The sequence below is a fragment of the Polypterus senegalus genome, chromosome 11 (assembly GCF_016835505.1).
Source record: "Polypterus senegalus isolate Bchr_013 chromosome 11, ASM1683550v1, whole genome shotgun sequence".
NCBI classification, from domain to species: Eukaryota; Metazoa; Chordata; class Cladistia; order Polypteriformes; family Polypteridae; genus Polypterus; species Polypterus senegalus.
In genome coordinates this window covers 48973182-48986927 of record NC_053164.1, presented here as the reverse complement: position 1 = coordinate 48986927, position 13746 = coordinate 48973182, and the positions used below count along the sequence as shown (strand labels likewise).

The following is a 13746-nucleotide window of genomic DNA, read 5'->3' as shown; positions in this document are numbered from 1 at the left end:
AACTCTTAAAAGTCATTTTAGCTATATTTGTTGCCTCATAAAGAGAAAAAAGTTTTGCACACTTACTAACCAATGATGAGACTTCATCGAGATGCACTTCTCAGTGGACCTACCACTGTTGTAATTCCACCTTAAAAGATCAACTAAATGGAGATGAACTTCAACCATGTAAATTTTCGAGGAAATGCTTAAGAAATTGAAACAATAAATAACACTAATAAAACTAAACATAGCAGACTCAGCCTTCCTGATACTGGAGCACCTGATGATCCAACCTGCCATGATGCAAGTGACAGGCTATAAAAAGATGATTTCCAGAATTTAAAGAGGTCAAAGCTAACTTCGCAGCAGTGGTGCCCAAGTACAAGAACTGAGCTGTTTAATGGCGTTCAGGGGCAACTGGGTGACATCCTTTACCAGTTAGGCAATAGGTTCAAAGAGAAATGATTTTAATGATTTTTACAAGTTTTTTAATTAAAAAGAAAACAGGGGAACTTTTAAATCATAATATTATTATATTTAATACAAGTAAGGGCTTAACAGCAATGGTGTATTACATAATTTAAAAAAGTAAAGGCCACTTTAACAGTTACAGAAAAATTATTGTTCTTGTACAAGAGTTTTTTTTATAAAAGGGCAAAAGCACAATGACTTTACAAATTTTTATTGTAAGATGAAAGGAATCATAGTAACAATACTTAGATTTCCCAGGGCAGTATTCTTCATCCTTATCAGCAGCCAAACAAGGTGAACTGCTGCTTTTCACTGATAAGATGTCAGATGTCAGTCTAACACCTAGTGAAGGAGAAAAGTAACATCGGTTTTACTCTTATTTGAAGAGAGGGAAATCAGTAGCTGAGAATAATTTACTGAGGGCACAAGAATAGTTTTAAAAATAAAACTGAATGTTTTTGATTGTATTGTTAAGACACACATTAATGAGAGACTGTGATCAGTCTATTAAAAATGTTTATTTAACATTGATGTTAAGCTTTTGGAAGGAAGTGATTTGAGGAAAATGTGTATACGTATAAATATACATTTTAATATTAATAATATTTGACAAGTCTTTATCTGATGCAGTGTGTACATAAATGTGAGCTATTGTCATCAGTGCTAGAATGTGCACGTGCAAGTGGCGTAGATAACAAAATCCCATCATTGCAAATAATGGAACACTGCACCTCAAGATGAGTTTAATTGAGCTGATTTAAGGATTTTTAGCTGTTTGATCCCAAAATGCAGCGTGCTTCTGTTAAAAAAAATCTGATCTTTACAGATTTTGAAATTAGAAAAATCCTTAGCTTCACAGATAAGGAGAACATGGCAACGTTTTGTGTGACAGAGAATTAAATAACAGGAAATGGAAGTGACAGACACACTTGCCTTACTCCAGTAAAGTCAGTCTGTTAAGCTCCTGTTCCAGCTCTTCTTCAGTGATTCCTAGGTCTGTGTTGGGCACAGCAGGAAGTGAGGCCACCAAGCCCTCCTCTGACTGTACTCTGGCCGGGTTTGAAAACACAGGTTTATCTGGCACATCAGGTAAAGCAGAAGGCCCATCAGGGGTGGAGTCTTGCATCAATGTGGCCAGTTCTGCCTCCAGATCCAAGTCATCACCTGTGGAAATGGATGGATCAGAGATTTAGAGAAACCATAGTCATTAACAGGGAAGAAATTCGCTTCTTAAAATTATAGTATCAATGACTACATGACAGCATACTCAATATACAATTATGGGCTATTTGATCATTTTTGTATTGTACTGATGCATTAGAACCAATGCATTTTTTATTTATTAAAATTAGTCTTGTCGTTAACTTCCATTATGACTGCCTCAGCAGCCAGTGTTTTGGAGTATCTTAGATGTGTACTGGGTAAAAACTAATTTATGCCTATGCACAATGAGCATCTTAAAAAAGGAAGTCATAAAGCCTATGATTATGTAATTATGTTGTTAGACTTAAGTGCAGCATTTAACACCATTGACCATTCTATTTTACTGCACAGGCTAGAAAACGATGCTGGGCTTACAGGCCCCATGCTCGCTTAGTTTAGTTCTTATTTATCAAATCGATTCCAGTATATACAGAAATGTGCAGACAGTACTCCATCATTATATACAGAAGTTCAATATGGTGTCCCGCAGGGCTCAGTACTGGGACCTTTACTGTTTTCACTTTACATGCTTCCACTGGGATCTCTCATTAGGAAACATAATGTTAATTTTCACTCGTATGCAGAGGACACCCAGTTATACCTTTCATTTAAATCAAATGAAGTTTCTTCGATGTTGTCTTTAATTAGTTGTGTTAGTGAATTAAAGGAGTGGATGAATGAGAACTACTTGTCTTTAAATACAGATAAAACAGAGATGTTAATTGTTGGAGGAAATGACGCTGATCACAGCAATATTTTGTCATCATTTAACTCAGTTGGAATCCCCATTAATTTTACTGAATCAGCCCGCAATCTAGGAGTTATCTTTGATTCTAGCATGTCATTTAAAGCACATATTACAAAGTTGTCCAAAACATGTTTCTTCCATCTTAAAAATGTTAGGAAATTAAGGCGCTTTCTAAATAAACAGGATTCTGAGAAATTAATTCATGCATTTATCTCTAGTAGGATTGACTACTGCAATGCGGTGTTCACTGGCTGTTCAAACTGTTCTTTATACAGCCTCCAGTTAATCCAAAATGCGGCTGCAAGAATTATTACAAGAACAAGAAAATATGAACACATAACTCCAGTTCTTAAATCCTTACACCAGCTCCCGGTTAAGTTTAGGGCAGATTTCAAAATCCTCGTTTTAACATATAAAGCATTAAATGGCCGAGGTCCGGCTTACTTGTCTGAACTTATTATGACCTGAGCACACATTAAGATCTCAAGATGCCGGTCTGCTTATGATTCCAAGAATTAATAAAATACCAGTGGGAGGTCGAGCTTTTAGTTACAGAGCCCCTAAACTGTGGAATGGTCTTCCTGCTTCTATAAGAGATGCCCCTTCGGTCTCAGCCTTTAAATCTCGGCTGAAGACTCACTACTTCAGTTTAGCATATCCTGACTAGAGCTGCTGATTAACTGTACATACTGCATCTCTGTTGTTAGTCATTAGCACTAAAACATAAGTAACATGATTGTTATAATTTGTTACTAACCCTCATCTATTCTGTTTCTGTACTCAAATGTGGCAATTGGTGCCACGCCCCACCTGCCAAGTTGTTTGCCTGCCTGTGGCAAAGTCATCCCTAATGGAGGATCACAGGAATCATGGGAAAAAGGGGTCCTTTCATCAGATTGGCTGGCCGAGCAACATTTCAGCCGTGGAATGGCTGATGGATGAGGTCTCCAGGACTCTAAAAATATCCAAATCTTATTATGTGATATCATCTACTGTTAAATTCTGCTCTGTACTTCTAAAATTTTTATTATTATGCTGTATTAAGGATTTGTTCTGTTCTGTGTATTGTATTGTATTGACCCCCTTCTTTTGACACCCACTGCACGCCCAACCTACCTGGAAAGGGGTCTCTCTTTGAACTGTCTTTCCCAAGGTTGCTTCCATTTTCCCCTACAAGTTTTTTTTGGGAGTTTTTCCTTGTCTTCTCAGACAGTCAAGGCTGGGGGGCTGTCAAGAGGCAGGGGCTTTTAAAACCCATTGCGGCACTTCCTGTGTGATTTTGGGCTATACAAAAATAAACTGTATTGTATTGTATTGTATTGTATGAATCTATCTATCTATCTAAAAACAATGTAGAACATGTGCCATTCTTTTCCACTAAAGGAATCTGTAAAAAGGTTAAGGGGTGCAGACCAAGATAAAATATTGAAAATAAACACTGGATAGCATATAAACAAAATGAACAAGCCACTGGATAATGTACATGAGCCTGACCTGTTGAAGAAGAACTGCAACACGAGATGGATATTGGTCAGTTTATAAAGTGAAACATGTAGTGAAAATTAATTTTACATTATAAAACTGCTTGTTCCAGAACTAAGGTATTATAGTAGCAGCCTCCTATGATGATTAAAATAAATATATTTAATGTTGTGTGTGCGTTTTACTGATATAATAAAAAAAATATATATAATGATATTCATTTACATATAGTGTGTTACAGGTAAAAAAAATTCCTTAATGGCACATAAGTTTGTTGTCTCTGCTGCAGATAAATTATTGTTCAGTTTTCAATTAAATTCTGCAATGAAGCTTTTACTTTTCATTTATTTTAGCAGAAATCAAAGATGCAGGTAGATATGATCAGCATATGAAAATATATTGAATAATACCATAACAGCTAAGAGGAAAGAGCTTAGTCGTGGCTAGTGAGCACAAGAAGTAAATCTGCTTTACAGTGTCAAGAAGAATAAACAATTAAGTGGCTAAAAAATTGTAAAAAAAAGTATGAAAGTATGAAAGTACAGGAAGCTCAGAGTAACACCTACACTTACAGTACAAGAAATTGTTTTAAGCAGATTATGAAACAATCGATTACGAGAAAAGAAAACCAATACTTACTACTTAAAAAGGAATATCACAGAACCAGCAATTGTCTACTCAGGCACTGCTGCGAGTGGCAGCTTTTCCAGCAGCTCCGTGTACGACTTTATTTGTCTGCTCTTTTCTCTATTTTACTGATCACTCTTTTCACTTTCTTTTATGTGGAATCGTTCCCTGGACACTTTTTACTACTTTTTTACTACTTGGACATTTTTACACACCGAGACTTGTCTATTCAAGTAGTCAACTTCAAGCGCTGAGAACAAATGCCCGCGCCGGTGTGGTTCCCTATTTACCTGATGAGGTAAGAAGGCGGTATCGTGGCAGCAGAACTGGAGCTAAGGTAAAAGCGAAGCAGCTTGCAAGAAAGTGGCGTTATAAGCCTTTGGTGCCTTCTGTGATCCTGGGAAATGTGAACTCACTACCAAAAGATCGACAAACTGGCCACGCTGGTGAAAAATGTCAGGACCTACAGAGAATGCAGTTTGTTGTGATGTGAATTTCCCTTTGGGATTAATAAAGTATCTCTCTATCTATCTATTGTCTGTCACTGGGCACAGTCAACTATATGGGCCAATTTTATTTACCTGAAATACACATCATTTGGCATGTAGGGTGCCATTTCAAACAAAGCAGAAGCAACTACAGTATTGAGTTTAGTTTTTGCTTAAAGGTTTTGGCAAATGTTTTTATATGTTACATTTACAAGTGTTGCATGATTTCCTGAATAAACCGAACTGTTATACCAAGGATGACTAAATATAACAAAACAACAAAAAGAAAAAACAAAACAACAACATGGATTTTAAAAATAATGGAGGACTGTAATATATTGTCTAGTGACAACTAATGCACTTCTGTACTTTTCACATTTTTTCCCTCAGGAAACTGCAGTTGATTTTTATGCCTACTATGGAGACAGACATGTATCGTACGCTGAGTAACTGTTTCTGGTTGCTGTTTGCGCTATTTGTGGGATTAGAATAAAATAAAATCCAGTTCCACATGCTGCCAGTGAAGTTTTCTGTTACATTCCACTTTGCCAGTCACTAAACCAGAGGCAAAGTGAAGAGTGTGGTCATGCTCACCATTCACAAACCATGCTGAGCTCCACAATTGTACAGATAAGTAGTTGTAACTCACAAAATACAAATGAGTAACCAGGAAGTGTGCATAAATTCAGCTTCCAGAGACATTTACACTTAACCTTTAAACAAATAAGGTATCTGTGTGAGCATTTCTGACTAAAGATTTCAATTAATGTATTCAATGATTTCAGAACATTTCCTGGCAAGCAGTGCTGAAGTATTGAAAGACACTGATATTTAAATACTGATTACATTGAAACATGCCAACTAGAAGAGCATAGTTAAAACAAACTAAAAAAAATATATAAATATTTCACAAGAATTATTCCTAAATAATGGAGCAGAAAGATTACCTCTTGAAACAATATTACATTTAAGGTATCCCACCCAAAAATGGAATTTTTATTTTTACTAACTCCATGTACTGATGCTCAAGAAAAACTCACATAAATCGATGGTTCAAATTATATACTTATATGATCACAACCAGCAAAAGTCCTGTATTTTTTGCTAAAAATATTATTTAAAAAAAAAAAAAAAAAAAATTCCTGGAAAATCATAGTAGTACACGTTAAGGCATTCACACAGGTTCAAGCTTACGAATTGCAGACCTGCCTCTCCCACTCATTAAGTGGTCGAGTGCAGTCCAGTAATGGCATGTTCATTGGCTAAAGTTAAGCTCCACTGAATATAAATATTGCAAAGTACACAAGAGGCACGTGCAACCTAAGACTAAAAGATAAAGAAAAGCGAGTGAAAACATCAGGAAGAAAACGCGCTTTCAACTTGTGCATATCTGAAATGCTTCTGCAGGCAGAAGGTCACTTCACCTGTGCAGTTTCATAGACCGTCACTAAATAATCCCAAAGTACTCCGGTTGTGGCTCAACAGTATGAATATAAATGTAATGACAGCAGGTGGATCTTCAATTTAAATACTTGTTTGTATTTCAGAACATTCCATTTTTGTTCACAAGAGGGTTTTCCTGAACTGGTTTATTTAATAATATTTTAGCAAAAAAATCAATGTGTATGGGACATTAGAACATACAGTGGGATGCAAAAGTTTGGGCAACCTTGTTAATAGTCATTATTTTCCTGTATAAATCGTTGGTTGTTACGATAAAAAATGTCAGTTCAATATATCATATAGGAGACACACACAGTGATATTTGAGAAGTGAAATGAAGTTTATTGGATTTACAGAAAGTGTGCAATAATTGTTCAAACAAAATCAGGCAGGTGCATAAATTTGGGCACCGTTGTCATTTTATTGATTCCAAAACTTTTAGAACTAATTATTGGAACTCAAATTGGCTTGGTAAGCTCAGTGACCCCTGACCTACATACACAGGTGAATCCTATAATGAGAAAGAGTATTTAAGGGGGTCAATTGTAAGTTTCCCTCCTCCTTTAATTTTCTCTGAAGAGTAGCAACATGGGGGTCACAAAACAACTCTCAAATGACCTGAAGACAAAGATTGTTCACCATCATGGTTTAGGGGAAGGATACAGAAAGCTGTCCCAGAGATTTAAGCTGTCTGTTTCTACAGTTAGGAACATATTGAGGAAATGGAAGACCACAGGCTCAGTTCAAGTTAAGGCTCGAAGTGGCAGACCAAGAAAGATTTCGGATAGACAGAAGCGACGAATGGTGAGAACAGTCAGAGTCAACCCACAGACCAGCACCAAAGACCTACAACATCATCTTGCAGCAGATGGAGTCACTGTGCATCGTTCAACCATTCGGCGCACTTTACACAAGGAGATGCTGTATGCGAGAGTGATGCAGAGGAAGCCTTTTCTCCGCCCACAGCACAAACAGAGCCACTTGAGGTATGCTCAAGCACATTTGGACAAGCCAGCTTCATTTTGGAATAAGGTGCTGTGGACTGATGAAACTAAAATTGAGTTATTTGGGCATAACAAGGGGCATTATGCATGGAGGAAAAAGAACACAGCATTTCAAGAAAAACACCTGCTACCTACAGTAAAATATGGTGGTGGTTCCATCATGCTGTGGGGCTGTGTGGCCAGTGCAGGGACTGGGAATCTTGTCAAAGTTGAGGGATGCATGGATTCCACTCAGTATCAGCAGATTCTGGAGACCAATGTCCAGGAATCAGTGACAAAGCTGAAGCTGTACCGGGGCTGGATCTTTCAACAAGACAACGACCGAAACACTGCTCAAAATCCACTAAGGCATTCATGCAGAGGAACAAGTACAACGTTCTGGAATGGCCATCTCAGTCCCCAGACCTGAATATAATTGAAAATCTGTGGTGTGAGTTAAAGAGAGCTGTCCATGCTCGGAAGCCATCAAACCTGAATGAACTAGAGATGTTTTGTAAAGAGGAATGGTCCAAAATACCTTCAACCACAATCCAGACTCTCATTGGAACCTACAGGAAGCGTTTAGAGGCTGTAATTTCTGCAAAAGGCGGATCTACTAAATATTGATTTCATTTCTTTTTTGTGGTGCCCAAATTTATGCACCTGCCTGATTTTGTTTGAACAATTATTGCACACTTTCTGTAAATCCAATAAACTTCATTTCACTTCTCAACTATCACTGTGTGTGTCTCCTACATGATATATTTAACTGACATTTTTTATCGTAACAACCAACGATTTATTTATACAGGAAAATAATGACTATTAACAAGGTTTCCCAAACTTTTGCATCCCACTGTATACCAAGATGACTTGACATGTGGAGTATGCAACACGAGTAACAGTTTTTTTCCATCAATCTTTTTGGTTACCAGACACCATTAATATCAGAAACTTCAATATCTCTGTTTTACAAAAAAATAAACATAAAAAAACATGAATACATAAAATTTTACTTGCCCATCACTACAATCTACATGAAATAACATATAAAAAAATATCACTTTGGGTGGAGTATTCCTTTCAGTTATAAATGAAACAAGGAATGTACATTCCTGATATTTGCTTTCCTCTGGAAAAAAAAAATTAACGTTGGCCGTTTTTTTTATCATTATTATTTTAAGACATAATAGCAAAGAACAATGTGTTTGCCAGTTGTCAAATGAGGTTACATTTATTCATGAACTACATTAGGTATGGTGCGAACAAGGTGAAAGTTATTTGCGATATTCTTCAACCTGAAAATCATAATTACACTCACATAAATAATACAGAATAAAGGAACTGCCAGTGAAACGTAGACAAATCAATGTGTTGCTGAATAGGCAAATGAATCACTACTGAAAGTCCCCCAAATACCAGTCTATCTATTCTCAAAAGTTAAAAAAAAAAAAAAACAACTAAAAGATCAGAATCAACACAAGTATTGTAAGTTACACTTGGCTGAAGGTGTCATGAGGCCATCCTTCCATGCTTTTTTTATGTTTTTCTTTCTTTATCTTGTAAAGCACTTTGAGCTACATCATTTGTATGAAAACGTGCTATGTAAGTATATATGTTGTTGTTGGTGATGAAGAAATAAATAAAACATATAAATACATATACAGATTTTTACTTCATTAGTTTAAAAAAAAAACAAAAAGCAACTTGCTTGCTAATGGGTGCAAAGTCTACCATTAAAATTTTGTAAAAACCCTATATAATATAAAACCCCTGCTAATATAAAATTTAAAAATTCTTCAAAATGATGAACAAATTAAGCAAGACATACCTGAAGAATCAAGGCCGAATCCTGAAAGAGTCTGATTCACCTCATCTTGCATCTCGGAAAGCTTTGATAAAAATCAAATAAATAACATATTTAATATTCTGATTTATTAATAGAAGTTTATCTGAAATGACAGCTACTTTTATCTCAGATAAAACAGCAAGTTAGATGCAAAGGCTTTTAGAACCAAAAAAAGCAAATCTGCAAAGTTAGTAATATAAAAAATTAATAAAGAAGTAAAAAAAATAAAATAAAATGTCCACTTACCTCCTGGATCTGATCAACAAGATTTTCTGCCTTTTCCACCGTAACATCTTTCAGTGATTGTTTCAGGGTGGCAACACCAGTCTGATAGGCCTGAATTACCTAAAAATAGAAATCCTAAAATTTAAATACCATATAAAAAGAGTATAAGTCGAGGGTTGAAACCCAAAAAATCGATCATAAAATCAGACCCCGACTTGTACGGCCATTCAAAAATACAAAACTTCCTCCAATCTTGCACCAGTTTCTCAGACACATCGGATTTTGTTTGCCACTTCAACGACTTTTAATTTAAAACCAGCTTCATATTTTCTTCTGATCGAATGCTCCATCATAGATAAGGGATGTATGAGGGTGTGAGATACAAAAAACACGCAACAGTGCAAATGTCGCTTTGGAATAGTTTGGGTATTACTGTGTGGTCATGTAAGCACAACACATAAAAAAGCCAGTGTGCTCCGTGGTTACTCTCTCAGATGGCCGTTAGCATAGCATAATATCTTGGACCAATAGTGTGATTTTTCCACAATCTACTTATACGACTGGCATTATAAAATACCAAAAATTATACAGTAAAATCAAGCTCTGACTTATATGCGGGAGAACTTAAACGCGAGTATATATGGTATGTACACATAAAATCTATACAGCACTGGAAATGACAAGACTTCATGTCTCAGCGAATTAACCAAATAATAATACTGGTGCCAGTGGCTTGGATTCACTGCAGACGTATTGGCTCAGCCCAAAGTCATCCCATAATTGACTCTTTATTTTATTCACAATTTAAATTTGATGCAGCTTTAGGTATTAATAGGTTCAGCTAAACTGAACAAAATGCTTTTTGCAAGTGCACATATTGGCTGATGTTTAAGATGAAGAAACTAATTCTAATGCAAGACATTCTACTCAAATATGCAATCAAAATTTAGTAGTACACGTGGGAAATACAGGGTGGGCCATTTATATGAATACACCTTAATAAAATGGGAGTGGTTGGTGATATTAACTTCCTGTTTGTGGCACATTAGTTTATGGGAGGGGGGAAACTTTTCAAGATGTGTGGTGACCATGGTGGCCATTTTGAAGTCGGCCATTTTGGATCCAACTTTTGTTTTTTCAATAGGAAGAGGGTCATTTGAAACATCAAACTTATTGGGAATTTCACAAGAAAAACAATGGTGTGCTTGGTTTTAACGTAACTTTATTCTTTCATGAGTTATTTACAAGTTTCTCTTTGGGTACAGCCATTGACATGTCGCAGAGGTTAACACGTGAGGAGCAGATAGAAATTGTGTTGATGTCTGGTGAACGCAGTAACCGGGTCATTGTAGCAGATTTCAATGCAAGACACCCTACGAGACCACCCATCTCCCATGCTACAGTTAGCAAACTGCTTGCTAAGTTTCGTGAAACTGGTTCAGTGTTGGATTTGCCAAAATGTGGACGCATGAAAACTGTCACTAATGAAGAAACATCAGTGGCTGTCCTAGCTTCATTCAGCAAGAGCCCACAGCGTAGCACTCGCCGCATGTCACTGGAGAGTGGCATTAGTCGAACATCCCTTCGGCGGATATTAGCTACTCACAAATGGCACCCTTACAAACTCCAGCTACTGCAGCATCTCAAAATTATTCATTTTTCAGATCAAAGGTCTTCCTGAATAATGTTAAACAACTGCTAGAGTCTGCCATTTTTTATTATTTTTACAGAGAAGAGCAGTGCATCTGAAATTGAAAACTAGGTCTTCAAAATTTTTGAAATATTAACATTTTAATAGGAACATCAAAAAAAAGGATGGAGACTATCCTCCAAATCTCAAGGCTAATACTGACAAACAGGAAACCTTTAGTATATCACTGTTTTCATGTGATGTTTGACCTTTTTGATTTTTAATCTACTGTATTTTGTGTATAGGGAATTTAACTTTTCTTATTCTTTCTTCTAAACAAGTCAAGATGTGTTGTAGAAACTTGTGTAGAGTGATCAGCAATCTTAATCTGCTACAATTTGTACTCACTTGTATGGGTTTTCTGTTGCCACAGGGTTAAGTCACAAAATAACACATTAGGTAATTAACAAGCTAAAAGAACAAAAAACACTTGAAGACAATTCAAACTATACTCACTGGCCACTTTATTACGTACACCTATGCAACTGCTAAACACAAATATCTAATGAACCAATCACATGGCAGCAACTTAATGCATTTAGGCATGCAGACACAGTCAAGACAAGACAACCTGCTGTAGTTCAAACTGAGCATCAGAATGGGGAAGAAAGGCGATTTATGTGACTTTGAACATTGCATGGTTGTTGGTGCCAGATGGGCTAGTCTGAGAATTTCAGAAACTGCTGATCTACTGGGATTTTCATGCACAACCATCTCTAGGGTTTACAGAGAATGGTCTGAAAAGGGAAAATATCCAGTGAGCACCAGGTCTCTGGACAAAAATGCCTTGTTGATGCCAGAGGTCAGAGAATAATTGCCAGACTGGTTCAAGCTGATAGAAAAGCAACAGTAACTCAAATAAAGCACTCATTACAACTGAGATATGAAGAACATCTCTGAACGCACAACACGTTGAACCTTAAAGCAGAAGGGCTAAAGCAGCAGGAGACTAAATTCGATGCCACTCTTGCCAGCTAAGAACGTGTAGTCAAGGCTATAATTCGCACAGGCTCACCAAAACTGGACAACAGAAGATTAGAAAGAAGCTGCCTGGTCTAATGTGTCTTGATTTCTGCTATGTCATTCAGATGGTAGGGTCACAATTTGGCATCAACAACATGAGACCATGGATCCAACCTGCCTTGTATCAACAGTTCAGGCTGCTGGTGGTGGCGTAATGGTGTGAAGGATATTTTCTTGGCACATTTGTACCAATTGAGCATTGTTTAAATGCCGCAGCCTACTGGAGAATTGTTGCTGACCATGCCCATCCCCTTTATGACTGCAGTGTACCCATCCTCTAATGGTTACTTCCTGCAGAGTTGCTCGCCATGTCACAAAACTCAAATCATCTCAAACGGGTTTCTTGAACATGAAATGGAGTTCACTGTACAAAGAAGGCAAAAAAAAAAGGTACTAGCAAGGTGTACCTAATAAAGTGACTGGTGAGTGTATATTGTGCATGTAATATTTAAAACAGAATTTAAAAAAAGGCAATCAATGTAGAAAGAAAAGATTCTTATTCCAAATCAGGAAATTCATTAAGGGAGCTGTGCAAACTGCATAACAGTCTATTCTACAGTAATGTGGCAGCTGATAAATAGAGCAGGCTTTCATTTCAACTTGTTTGAAATTATTTTTGACTTCAGAATCTGGTAATTCAAAGGCTGAGAAAATAGGGTTCAACCACAAAAGCCACCCCAGCTAACCTGCAATTTAATTCTGAGGGCATTTAGGAAGCAAGGACTTACCATTCGGTCTGTGTGTGAATTGGCAATCTTTTCTAAGATACCATGTATTGTGTCCAGCTGTGCATACAGACTGTCAGAACGCTTTTCAGTACGTTTCTTAGCACGCAGGCAGCGCAAGGCCTAGGAAGAAACAAGAAAACAAAACAATACAAGGCAAATGGTCAAACCAAATTGAGGGAAAAACAATACAAATGAAATACTACTCTCAGAAAAGCTAAATATGCTGTACAATTCTAAAATGCACCTCATAAAACTCTTAATCATGCCTGTCTGAACTACTCCATTCATAAGACACAATTCTCACAGTAATGTGGATCAGGCTGTAAAAATACTGAGAAAACGGTAACCATGATCACTGTACCTTGAAATCTAGAATTTTCATCCTTTACAGAGGTTTTTGCTTTTTTTTATTTTGTGTTCCAGTTTATTTGTAACCCTTGTATGTGAGTTTTGATAATGATTAATAGGCTAGAAGCAGTGTATGAAGAGTAAGAAGATTGCTATATAAAATGTAAAATGACAGTTATTATTGTTAAAATGGAAAACCTGGACTTCAATGGACTTCTTTTGATTCATTTTGTCAACTGTGGAATTACTGAATTATTGCTGTAAATTTGTGCAAGCGCTCAGCCTGAAGGGTGCCTTGAAAAAAAATGTATTAAACTGAAATGAAGTATTAAAGGACTACCCCCCAACATATACAGTCACATTTGCACAATACAGGTATACTTACATTTACATACAGTAGAAGCACAATGAACATTTTAAGAGTGACAGAATATTATTATGCCCTACTGGCTTTGT

The 13746-nt window shown here is 36.6% G+C and overlaps 1 protein-coding gene across 1 annotated transcript in view; it reads right to left on the bottom strand.

Annotated features, from left to right (window-relative positions):
* Positions 1-495: 495 nt before the first annotated feature.
* Positions 496-13746, bottom strand: part of chmp7 (charged multivesicular body protein 7) — a 34726-nt gene continuing 21475 nt past the window's right edge. Inside the window, exons 7-11 of the mRNA XM_039768568.1 lie at positions 12943-13062; positions 9523-9621; positions 9259-9319; positions 1387-1617; positions 496-795 (exon numbers count right to left, since the gene is read on the bottom strand). Of these exons, the coding sequence (XP_039624502.1) occupies positions 1388-1617; positions 9259-9319; positions 9523-9621; positions 12943-13062 (510 nt within the window). The 3' untranslated portion in view covers positions 496-795; position 1387. The remainder of the gene's footprint in view (positions 796-1386; positions 1618-9258; positions 9320-9522; positions 9622-12942; positions 13063-13746) is intronic.